The 11,564-nt window shown below is 47.6% G+C and overlaps 6 protein-coding genes and 1 non-coding gene across 7 annotated transcripts; 3 read left to right on the top strand and 4 right to left on the bottom strand.

The window, feature by feature from the left end:
• The first annotated feature begins 63 nt into the window (after positions 1-63).
• EV420DRAFT_1571177 (uncharacterized protein) lies at positions 64-876 on the top strand. The gene is made up of 4 exons (XM_060474312.1): positions 64-354; positions 413-482; positions 529-702; positions 754-876. Exons 1-4 carry the CDS (start codon positions 95-97, stop codon positions 787-789), a joined length of 540 nt encoding a protein of 179 aa, XP_060325654.1. The 5' UTR covers positions 64-94; the 3' UTR covers positions 790-876.
• On the bottom strand, positions 842-1,441 carry EV420DRAFT_911665 (uncharacterized protein). The gene is made up of 3 exons (XM_060483964.1): positions 1,225-1,441; positions 1,057-1,171; positions 842-1,018 (listed from the first exon to the last, which is right to left on the bottom strand). Exons 1-3 carry the CDS (start codon positions 1,319-1,321, stop codon positions 958-960), a joined length of 273 nt encoding a protein of 90 aa, XP_060325653.1. The 5' UTR covers positions 1,322-1,441; the 3' UTR covers positions 842-957.
• A 954-nt stretch (positions 1,442-2,395) lies between these two features.
• Positions 2,396-2,469, top strand: EV420DRAFT_t231. The gene has a single exon. It is a non-coding gene; the product is annotated as a tRNA-Val (tRNA).
• A 340-nt stretch (positions 2,470-2,809) lies between these two features.
• EV420DRAFT_1767907 (aspartic peptidase domain-containing protein) lies at positions 2,810-4,958 on the top strand. Its single transcript, XM_060480943.1, has 6 exons — positions 2,810-3,267; positions 3,324-3,386; positions 3,443-3,640; positions 3,688-3,822; positions 3,870-4,403; positions 4,459-4,958. Exons 1-6 carry the CDS (start codon positions 3,206-3,208, stop codon positions 4,541-4,543), a joined length of 1,077 nt encoding a protein of 358 aa, XP_060325652.1. The 5' UTR covers positions 2,810-3,205; the 3' UTR covers positions 4,544-4,958.
• A 140-nt stretch (positions 4,959-5,098) lies between these two features.
• Positions 5,099-6,932, bottom strand: EV420DRAFT_1571171 (uncharacterized protein). The gene is made up of 6 exons (XM_060474311.1): positions 6,829-6,932; positions 6,663-6,781; positions 6,552-6,612; positions 6,342-6,484; positions 5,636-6,285; positions 5,099-5,576 (listed from the first exon to the last, which is right to left on the bottom strand). The coding sequence occupies exons 1-6, from the start codon at positions 6,878-6,880 to the stop codon at positions 5,489-5,491; spliced, it is 1,113 nt and encodes a 370-aa protein (XP_060325651.1). The 5' UTR covers positions 6,881-6,932; the 3' UTR covers positions 5,099-5,488.
• Positions 6,933-6,938: 6 nt separating this feature from the next.
• EV420DRAFT_911597 (FAD dependent oxidoreductase) lies at positions 6,939-8,544 on the bottom strand. Its single transcript, XM_060483963.1, has 7 exons — positions 8,301-8,544; positions 8,202-8,247; positions 8,000-8,145; positions 7,553-7,948; positions 7,459-7,493; positions 7,167-7,403; positions 6,939-7,103 (listed from the first exon to the last, which is right to left on the bottom strand). Exons 1-7 carry the CDS (start codon positions 8,454-8,456, stop codon positions 7,019-7,021), a joined length of 1,101 nt encoding a protein of 366 aa, XP_060325650.1. The 5' UTR covers positions 8,457-8,544; the 3' UTR covers positions 6,939-7,018.
• A 94-nt stretch (positions 8,545-8,638) lies between these two features.
• On the bottom strand, positions 8,639-10,024 carry EV420DRAFT_1622578 (dihydroceramide delta(4)-desaturase; the record flags this gene model as incomplete). The annotated part of the gene is made up of 5 exons (XM_060475820.1): positions 8,639-9,194; positions 9,250-9,362; positions 9,413-9,691; positions 9,745-9,950; positions 10,003-10,024. 5 exons carry the CDS (start codon positions 10,022-10,024, stop codon positions 8,639-8,641), a joined length of 1,176 nt encoding a protein of 391 aa, XP_060325649.1.
• Between the last annotated feature and the right edge of the window lie 1,540 nt (positions 10,025-11,564).

Raw genomic sequence — 11,564 nt, 5'->3', positions numbered from 1 at the left:
GGTAAACATGTGCAAATTCCGCGTCCATGTGGGTCCATATGTATCTATTTATTGTGCGTTTGCCTCCGAACTACCACCCTATGTGCTGTGCGATATGGAGGCCTTCTTCGACAACAAGAATAACGTCGTGAATGCACAAATTCGCTCTTCTGTAGATTCATCCGTGCTGTACACCTTGAAGACGACCTTCAACTTTCGTGGACGACACCTGACTATTCTTCAAGACGCCAATCCAGGGCCAGGTGGTGTAGTGACCGTTGGAGCAATACACTGGCAGGACAGGGTTATGGAAATCCTTGGACACAAGAAGAAATTCTCTGATATCAAGAGGCATGGGGGCAAACCATTTCGCAAGTAAGTCATTCACTAGAAGTAACATATATATATTTCTTATATGTTGCCTGCTTCATAGATGCAGATATTGGAAATGGGAAGAAGGTAGAAACGAGTACTCGCTAAGATATAATTATGAAGATTGGAAGGTGCGTGCATCGCTCACTATGTCGGCCAGCGTTACATGTCGTGTAGGCTATTCTTCCAAACGACGAGGTCGCCGGAACTTTCGCCGTTCCTTTTAGACCCCATATATTCTCCAAGCCCACTCCCACTACACTCGAACTCACCCGGGAGGGGCTTGCGAAAGATGAGGTGTTTCTCATTTTGATTTTTGTGTATTCAGAAGCCAAACGACAGGACCAAACAGTAGGCTCGTCTCCCTTCTCTGATGCCCTTAGACTGATCACACTCATGTAGAACAGCTCTGTAGGTGCTGGTTCGGAGGGCTGGTAATGACGATAATGAAAGACGTTAGGCTTCTTTTACTTACATGGACTTTTCCTTTCTTCCTCTCTATCACTCAGTGTATGGACACGCGGACTTTCATCACGGAACGGCACATATGTAGAATTCTCATTGCTCAACGAACTTTGCACTATGATACCCTCAATTCATGTATCTTCACGGAGTCGGAGCCAAAAGAGCTACGGTAGCGCAGGCAGCGGAACATCTGTACAAGCCTCTAAATGCAATATTAGTTTTAAAGATAAAAGTACGCACGTTCCCAGCGCAGCGTTGCAGGCGAGAACGGCAGCAGGAGCTGCAGGAGCTGCGATGACTGTCCCGAAGGTGAATCCAGCAGCCGCATAGCACGCAACCACGACGGTATTGCAGCCTATACATCTCGGACGATCAGATAACGCTCACAGATGTTGATTGTGTACCTACCAGTTTGGCAAATGCCATATGCGATGGGGCCTGCATGGGCCTGAGGCACAAGGGCCAGGGATGTGGCAAGAAATGCAAAAGCTCGAGAGAGACGCATCTTGTCACAGGTGTAGTGGTGAAATAGATGGGGGTTATGCTCTTGTAACCGAGTTATTCAACGACTTATATACGACTACAGCCTGGTCAGCTGTCTTGGCGTCCAATGATAAGCGCGCGGCGCTTAGAGAAATGAATTGCAGCGCCTAGATGGAGCCGAATGAATTCCGCATTCCTGAGAAGAAGCATCAAACATTAGCTCTAGCTATCGCTTGTCAGGGGCAAACATAACGCCGCCTAGCTGAAGACAGGGTAAGAAAGTCAAGACACAAGACCTGAGTACAGCGCGGAGGGAGCTGTGTCAAGTTGAACGTCTGTCGCATTGGTGTAAACACTGTATGGAGCGCAATTCGTCCAGAAAGACCAGCGGTAGTGAAGAAGAACAGCCTTCATATAACCTCAATCACCAAAGATCCGTATGGCGCCTATCGGTCTTACATAAATAACATGCGAGTACAGATTCTCGTGATGTCAAGCGCGGTCAAGCGTCCCAGTTACGGCCCAGATCGTACACTGATCGATATCAATCAAAAGCTAGACGCTGATTCTCCAACTTGAAGATAAACAAGCAGGATCAGTGAAAATTAAATAGATGAAGTAAGGCGAGAGTGGTTCACGAACAGATGAAAAAGCATTTCTAATAAAGTTACTACCGTTTTCCGTACTGCGCTTTGAACTCTACTCTTATGCGAGAGTCGATCTTCACAACTATCAGCGGCGCTTGACTATTCGGCAGGCCACCTCTCGACACCTGTGACGTAAAGAGGATGCTGGTAGCGACGCGATATTTCTCACACTTACTATCTTACTACGTAGCACTGCGGGGGATTGTTCTTCTCTTCCCATAGATCTATATCTGGTTTGTTGGACTCGAACGACGTCGACGCGGATCCGGACCTTCTGTCATATCCTCATTGCGGCTCATTGAACGATGCAATTCTTCGTGAAATTTGGGCAGAACGGGCTACAGAAGTGTGCAGCAGAACACCAAGATAAGTAAAGGTGTAAGTATGAGACCGATTGTGAGGAGTACTGTTGATCTCTTGAATTACGTAATACTAAGGCCCAGTGACATGGGTCGATGGCGTAGCTGGTTATCGCATCTGTCTAACACACAGAAGGTCCTCAGTTCGAACCTGGGTCGACTCAGATAATTTTCTTTGATTTTTTTGCGACGATTAGCATGTAGATTCTAGATTCTTTACTCTTTACTCTTCTAAGCAATGTTTTCTCTTGAATGAGAGCAGAGCGGTGGTACCACTCAGTGGAACGCTATTCAACTCCCGGTCCTGTCACCCATTTTTAAACCGCAATGGAGAAAATACTTAGTGACCGAAAATAAAATTCTGATCAAGAATCCACGCATCTCATTCCTGTATATACGAGCAGAGCTGTGCTTCTCACCATGGAATACTTAACGACACGTAAAACGCAGATTATTACACAGGCAACAACGTGGGAACGGATGACGCTGTCCATTTTCTCAAATCCGGCATTTTCCCCGTAACTAAATATTTTCCTCGGGACCTTGAAGTCGACTACGCGACGGCTACGTCACATACTCCTGCATTTTATGTGGCAAAGATTGACCGTCGAGCTATATGTTGGACAATGGACATGCATAATCACGCCATTCAGTGTTCTCATAAATAATCATGACTCATGGCGCACCGGCGGTGATCGCTGTTCTCCTCATCCATCTGAAAATTGAGCGTCGAACATGCCCAGCTCATCTATGCCTTCCCCATGGATCTCGGTCATGTCTCTGACACGCTTTTAGTGCCGGAAATTTTTCGGAAAGTCGGTCGGGCTAACGAAGCAGCCGCGAGGTCGCGAGAAGAGCGCGGTATAAAATGACCATTCACACCCAAGCTTTTTCTCCAAAATGTTTCCCATTTACACGCTGTGGTTGCTACTAACCTTGGGCGGTGCGTTTTGTCAAGAAAGGTATGGAACAATGCAGCCATTCAAACTCCAGCAAACTTTTCTTACCGTACGTTTAGGCCCACCACTTTCACGGTGCCCATTAGCAGAACTGAGCAAGGCTATCGAACAATACCCATATCGTGAGTTATTTTGCCTGGCGTTTGGAAGGCTGATTGATGTCGCTGTATCCTACTAGGCTGGGTACACCTCCACGAGAGTTCAATCTCTGGCTTGACACAGGCTCAGACCCTACATGGGTCCTGAGCCAGTCATGTATAGACTCGTGCCCAATTTCAGACGCCAACCGTACGGCCTATATCCCATCTGAATCTTCAACCTATAATGCCACGGGAGAAACTCTCGATGTCAACTATCTCGGTGGCGCCGTTTCCGGGTACGTTTCTCTTTGAATAATAATTATCGTGCTCATTTTGAAGACAGTACGGTCTTCACCGATGCATTGTCCCTTGCCAACACCTCAACCGGAGTCTCCACACGAACCCTCCTCGCCAACTACTCCAATTGGGTATGGCTCGATGCGGACGGAATGCTTGGCTTGGCTTTCCCTCGCGCCGAGTACGTCTTTCACTTGACCCAGGCGAGGTTTACTCACAGCGGTATAGGGATACCGTCCACGCCTCTCTCCTTGAGAGTCTTTTCAATCCAGAGATCCTCGAGGCACATGAATTCGCCATTTATGTTGGACAAGACTTGTCCCCAAACAATGGCGTCGTCCAATTCGGCGGCCACTCCACGGAGTACAACAGCACGGACGTGACCTATTTTAATGTCCAACGCTACAGCGACTACAACAACGAGCTCATTTATTGGTCCACCTATATCAACCGTGTCGACTTTAGTTTGAATACGAACGGGAGTACACAGGCTAATACCGTATATGTGCAGAGTTATGCAGTCTGGGACACTGGCGCGTCCAGGATAACCGTGCCGGAGGCTTACATTGAAGATATCTACGCAAGCATTGGAATGAACTACACTTTCATACAGCAGGGTGGTCGACCATTATGCGAGGATCTTCGTAAATTGGACTTCAACATGACCATGACCCTTCCGGAGGGTACGATCACTATCCGTCCTGCAGACCTGATTGTGCCGGGGTACACGGAGGAGCAGTATTGCTGGCCCATGTTCGAGCCGTAAGGATATCTCCCCGGACTTCTTGTCTAGTTATCTCATTGACGGGCTGTTTAGGACCTCTGGAAATGGATGGCTCATCGGTGTGGGTCTTATTCGCAATTTTTACACGGTGGGATCTGGGTGGTTGGGAGATATCTGACAACTTGCAGCCACGGCTTGGCTTTGCTGAGTTGAAGGCTGAGTATCACCCTTGAGCGTAATCAGGCACGAGTTTTGGTTACAGAATGCTCTAAATCTAATTGACACCTGAAGCATGGTTACCATGCCACTCATCTATAAACTTGCCATGAGTTCTGCCCCTTCTTGTAAATTTGACTTAGGTTTCGTAGGACTGTCTAGAAGAACTGCTAAGAAACTCTGTCATGTGCGTCACTGTCCCCGCTGGCCTTTCTTTTCCAACTGTATGGAACTAGAATACGTTAGGTTGCCCAGTGCTTCACTTATCCAAATGAAGACTTGTATGAGCAACGGCGACATGCTTGATACAGTACAAGATGCGATAATGCATACGGTCGGGAGCTGCCTCAGCTTATGCACTATCACATCATATGCACGAACACGTTGTCACACGACGTGACATTCCTATGACAATGGGATGCGCCGCACCCAATTCGGGTATTTTCTCGCGTCTTCTGCTCTATTTCCTACATATTTGCATTTTGGTCCTAACAGGATCAATTTTAGTGAGTTTCGCACCAATGCATATGGTATTTTAGCAGGTGCATGTGCATCACTATGCTCCAAATCCGGTATCATTTCAGATGTGATAATGCATATCTCTGCCAAACTTTTTCGGCAACGATATGCATTATGAAATATTATATCTTGTGCATAAATCCCTGCGAACGAGGTCGGGAGTCACCCCATCGTATGTATTACCACATCTTATGCATTATCACCTCTTGCATTATCACATCTTGTACTGTACGTCGATCTTTGAGTTGTATGGAACGAGTTTGCTGACGTCGGGGATTCTCCTTGATACCAGAGTCAAAGCTCATGATGGTAGACGGCATGTAAGGTCAGCAAAGTAGGACCAAATCTATTGAACGCGCCCGATGCTAATGGTTAAGCCTTCCAGAGTTTATCTTATCTTTTCCAATGCGTCGTCCAATAATCCTAACGCCAGACTTGCCGATCCCCAGGAAGACATATACCCATATCCACCATGTCTGTATCGTTGAGTGCATTAGGAATGTCCACAGAAAGATCAAGAAGAAGTGAATCTTACCCATAATTGAGCACTAAAGGAACAGCCCCGCTCGAGTCCACATCAATTCGAATGCCTTGCTTCCTTCCCGGTCTCAAACCGCACCGATCTTCGATGAAGATAGGCTCTATGTCTTCCACCCTCGGCTCCCTGGCTGCTCGTACTTCCGGGGGAGCGATTTTCGGATATATCTTGAGAACACGTTCCAGGATCTCTTTGCTTGTTTCTAGGCGAGCACGGGGATACCAATCATCCTTTACGAATGTCCCTCCGATAACGACATCCCCGCTACGCCTGGGAATGACGTAACTTAACGGCCCATCGTAGGTGTGAATGCATTCATCTACCCACGGTGCCCTCAACAAGATGGTCTGCCCACGAATTGCGATCACGTCTCTGTCCTCCACACCACCCAGGAACCTTGCTTCGAGGCCAACGCATGCGACAACCGCGGCCGGTTTACTTGAGTTCTTTGCACCGGTGAATGGACCCACGCCGCCTTCCATGACCTGGGACACATGCTGGACTTGCCCGCGTACTATTGCACCTCCATGTGCGAGAAATCGAGATAGTAAGTAATTGAGGTATATCGGCACGTCAATCGAGAAGGTGCTGAAAGACACGCCCTCGACAGATCCTTCGGGAAGCTCTCCGGGATCTATGTATCGAAACTATTAGGATGAGTTTGGTATGCCCAGATTTGAAAATAGGAATAATAGAAGCGTACATCAGGCATAGACTCTAAGAGGTGTGGTTTTGGTCTTACTTCACCGTAGTATGACTTCTTCGTGAGCCGCTTGAAGCATCTTTCAGCTTCACTGCCTGGAGCAGATAGGTCCCACATGATCTTGAACGTTTCATTATCAATTTCTTGAACGCATCGTGCGGCGTGAGTGTTTATGTCAGGCTTACTTATTTATAGAACAGAAAGACCGACCTGATTGTTTCGGATGTGCTTCGTCGACGTAAGCTTGAGAACTGCCGGAGTGTATGGCTCCCTAGCATATGATCGCACCTCGGACGAGCGCAGATGAACTGCAGGACTCACCGCCCATTGGCTTGTGTATCTTATGGTCAACGGATCGCTTGGTAATGTCTCCGCGATAATGGTGACATGGTATTTCCCGGTTTCTTGTATCCGCAGAGCAGTCGTCAGACCAATCACGCCTAAGAAGCAGGTTAACGTCAATCAAACTGCGACGAGGCTTACTTACCTGCACCGATCACAACGATATCCTTCTTAGAGTCAGTGATTTGAGACGCCATGAGATACTTCGACAAGATAGAGGAAGCCAAGGCCCGGCCGCGGCATCATGATAGGCACTTCGTTCAAATCGATTTCAAATTCTTTTACTTATAGGTCTTCGGACCCTTGATACTTTCACAAACAATATACTTCAACATTTAAATCTCCTTCAATGCATTTTCTAGAAGCTCAGTGGCAGAAAACGCAGATCCCCACGACGATTGAAATCCCTGGCCACCATGTCTAAGTAAGGTCGTGCAGAATTAGCTTCCGATAACTCAGAGAAACAATCGGCGTATCACTGACCCATAGTTGCTGATGAGAGGAACTTTCTTTCCGCTGTTTTCTGTCCATCGGACATCAAGCCGTATACCTCCCCTCCTTCCGGGTCTCAAACCACACCCTTCTGAAATGATGATTGGCCGGACATCGTCAATTGTAGGTGCCCGTTGTGCGCGGATCTCTGGCGGTGCGAGCTCCGGGCATAGTGCAAACGCGCGCTCAAGAACGTCTTCAGAGGTTTCGGGCCGTGGGTTGGGGTACCTAAATCGACCATCAAACACAAGTCTGCACGTGCAACGTGTCTTGTGGAACATACCAATCATCGTCGATCTTCGTGCCACCTACAATGACCTATGTATTAAAATTGCCAGTCGGTAACGGAGTCAACGCAATACTCGGAAGGCACTCACATCACCACTTCTTCTCGGTATAATATACGTCCAAAGCCCTTCCTTCGTGCTGATTGTCCTACCAAACCTGATCCACGGTGCCCTAATCAACAGGATCTGCCCGCGGATCGGGTAACAGTCCTTGTCTTCAATTCCCACCAGAAATCTAGCCCCAAGGCCTGCGCAGACGATTACAGCATCAGGCGGCGTGGGAATCTTGCTTCCAGTAAAGATGCTCACTCCGCCTTCCACGACCTGAGCAATATCCTGGACGGCTCCACGGACAATGGCACCACCCTTAGAAAGGAAACGGGAGAGCAAGTAATTGAGATACACTGGCGTATCGATGGTAAGCGTGCTGAACGACACCCCGCTTAGAGTGTTTGGCACCAGAGAGCTTTCCGGTAAGATTTTGAACTAGAAAGTACACGTCTCAGTATATGATACCATGCCAAATAGTTTGCGTACGTCTGGCATCCACGATAGATGGTGAGGATCGAGTTCCGACTTCTGACCGTAATACTCAATTTGTGGGAGTCGCAAGAAGCAGGCCTCTGCTGCTCCCCCCGGAGCAGAGAGTTCCCACATAACCTTGAACGTATCCGAGTCGAGTTCTTTCATGACCATTAGCACACACGGAAAACATATTGACTGCGTAGAGTGGGCGTACTAAACTGTCGCGGGTCATTTTCTGCATGGCTGACATGATGAGCCCCCTGTTGAGACCGAATAGTAAGAGGATTGAATACAGAACAAGAACATCACGTACCGCCCAGAGACTCGTGTACTTTATCGTCTTGGGATCTGATGGCAAGACTTCAGCTACAATGGTCACGGCATATCCTCCTTTTTCTTGGATATTCAACGCAGTAGTCAATCCGATCACTCCTGCACCGATAACAACTATATTCTTGAGTTGCTCCATGGGAAAGATCTGTAAGAGGGTTGTGATGGGAGGAACTGCATATCAGTCGACTTTTCACCCGATAAGATGGACGCGACAGGTGTCGGATAGTGCCGAGCTATCCACTTGGCCTCGGCAAAAAATAATCCCGTATCCTTCCGAAACCCTGGTCGAAGAGGTATAGTATTTTCCATGTAAGTATATTACAAGGTTTTACTTGACGCGTTCAAAACATTGGCATCATCGTTCTCCATATCCTTTCCGTCGGCTTTTGGTTGCATCGCGAGATGCTTTTTGGATACCCGTTTTGCTCTAGCAAAGATACCCACATCCTTGTCCCGAATGAAATTGATGGTCACCATTGGCCAAGACGGGTGAGATGGAATAGTGTCGTAGAATTCGGGTGCGAGGGCGCGAAGAGCTGGAAGACGGGTCCAAGCAACTGAAGGAAAGTCATGGTGTTCGTTGTGGTATCCAACATTATATGCGAAGATATTGAGCCAACCGTAGTAGCTGTAAGTCTCCTGTGGGAGCCCATCCCACAGGTAATGCTCAGCAATGAAATGGCCTGCTAATGGATGTAAACTTCCGGCGAAGAAGCTACTGTAGATGAAGTATAGGTAAGAGGGTATACCGAATCGCATTATGAAGAAATAGTCGAACACCAGTTGGACGCTGATGTTAAGGAAATGCCAACGGGTAAGAGTCTGTGATCTGATGAATGTCGGACGGAGGGCATAGAACAATATTTGGAAGGTCCTTTCAAAGCCCTGTGAGTTCATCATATGTATCAAAAGGCGGACTGTGAACATACGCAAAGAAAACTTTGCCAAGGACGTTGTTCAGGCAAAGCAATTCTAGTCTAGAGGGCAGATCGGTGTCGACACCATCCTCCCCCAAGTACCTGTGATGCTCCATGTGGTATTTCTGTGCATAAAAATGAGGCTCGTATTTTCTCAAGGGTCAAATCCACTTACTTTGAACATTGCCGAGTAGGGTATCCCGATAGGGAGGTTGGCGAAAGTAGACAGAAGTTTGTTAGCAGCGATACCACGAAAGGCGAGGTTATGACATATTTCGTGGATAGCGAGGAAAAGATTATGATTGGCGGTCCCACCGACAATATATGCCCAAGCAATGAAGCGCCATGAGAGGGGGTGGGTATTACGAAGGTATATGGCAATAGATAGTTGAAGGGTCACGACAAAGAAGACGACATATTTTGTCACTGGAGTATGTCCCATTAATTTTGTGACCTACAGCGAAGTTCAACCGTGACACGGATACGAGAAACAGGCAGTATACACACCTCTGGATGAACTTTCATTATAGCAGTTCGCCGTGATTTGTGGGGCTCTTCTGTCATGAGCCAAAGGAAATCATTGGGATTGGGCGGTGGTCCTGGGTATGATTTGCCATCGTCTTGCGCAGTAGGCGTCACTACAACTGTTCGACGCGGTGAACGTGTACTTTTAGGTTCTTTCGTGGTCTCTGCTCCACCGTAGAGGCTAAAGTCTGTTTACAGCAATGTTAATCAAAGCACGTCCTGCAGCAGAACAGTCCTTACCAACATTGTTGTCCACCGTCATGGATGTCGAGAAAGAAATGGTTCGACGAATTCGGCATCGGACCGGATGCCGAACAGCGCAAATTTCCGTTTTTGGGCGAGTTCGGCACGCACGTTTCTTCTTGACCGAGGGCCTCAAAGCTGTTCTTTTCAAGTCTGTTGCGATGGGGTGAAAATTTTCTTCAAACAGTACTGCCAGTGCTAGTATGGTTTGGTTGAAACTTGATTCTGATGCGCTATCATTCTGGCACACTGCTTTCTGAGAATCTTCAGTGGTCTGGACTCTGGAGAGACGCTCGGCCGTTCCATGAATGCTTTACGGCGGGACCGTGCCGCGCAGGACTTGCGTTTCTACTCAGTACAATGAAACGGGGATATTTCTGCTGCTTACCAGGAAATACGTTCGAGTCGGTTTTGTTGGTTTTTGCCGACCAACGGTATCGGCAAATGGAATGCACACAGCCATCATTCCCCACGTCTTCCTAGCTCCCCACAGGGTCGACGAAAGTCCAACATACTTCCACTTCTCCCGTGACAGTTTGTGGTTGATGTATAGGTGTCTTGAATCCATCACTAAGTCGTACCTTTGCTGCGCAACTACTATCGACTCGGAGCCTCACTCTTTTGGTACGTACGGTATACCATTCGGAAGAGATACCCTCTGACCGCTGGCCCCTGTCAAACCAATGTAAGGCTATCTTTTCAGGACAGTCTCAAGTAGGTATCATGATGAGGAAACCCAAGACCATCACATCGTTAATCTCGGCCTCATCTTGGATTTATCAAGATATGGCTAATGGAAGTAGACCATCCGTGTAAATAGGACCTTACCATTACGATGTGAATCGGAAGGTTTCCGAGGACTCGATGAAGTGACGGATGATACATATGCCCGTCAGTTTTGTAAGCATCCTGAGTTCATTACTCATTTGAATACTCAAGGTCGAAGCGTGCAGGTACCGAAGAAACGAGCCACCTTTCACTTGGGACCCCTACTCACCGTTACTATTCCGAACAGAACTTTCTACAACAAGCGTGTAAGTAGACATGCTCGATAGCGGCTTTTTGCGTGCTGAAAACCGCTTTCTGCCGGGACTCTCACTGAACTTATCAGCATGAAGGGGTGGGAGCGTTATATATTTACGCAGTCGCATTGTATACGGTGCGGCTTGTCAATCTGGCACTCAAATGAAGGCGTGTTTACAGTCATGGGACAGCGGACCAACCCTATGGCCCCACATCGCAAAAACAATACTCAGCTATATCAAGACTTTGTTAGAAGATGCAAATACTGTCTTGCTGGACCATCGGCTCTGTCCCTAAGCACTTTCAAAATGGTCTCATTTTGCTGCTCGCGATCCACTTGAATTCTATATTCAGTATCGTCGATGTTCTAAGGCCGAGTCTAAAGGTCGTTTCGCGCGTTCCCGTGCTCTATTCATGGGAATGATTTAGTATGCATCTTTTCTCTTTCTGTATAGCTCTGACACAAGTCCGTTATTGTTAGTCCTTGCCGCGCGTCTTCAAGGACATTGAATATGATCCATCCGGGCCCTTCTTCA

This window comes from Desarmillaria tabescens (assembly GCF_030435595.1).
Source record: "Desarmillaria tabescens strain CCBAS 213 chromosome Unknown EV420scaffold_48, whole genome shotgun sequence".
NCBI lineage: Eukaryota > Fungi > Basidiomycota > Agaricomycetes > Agaricales > Physalacriaceae > Desarmillaria > Desarmillaria tabescens.
This window is presented reverse-complemented; position numbering and strand designations above follow the sequence as displayed.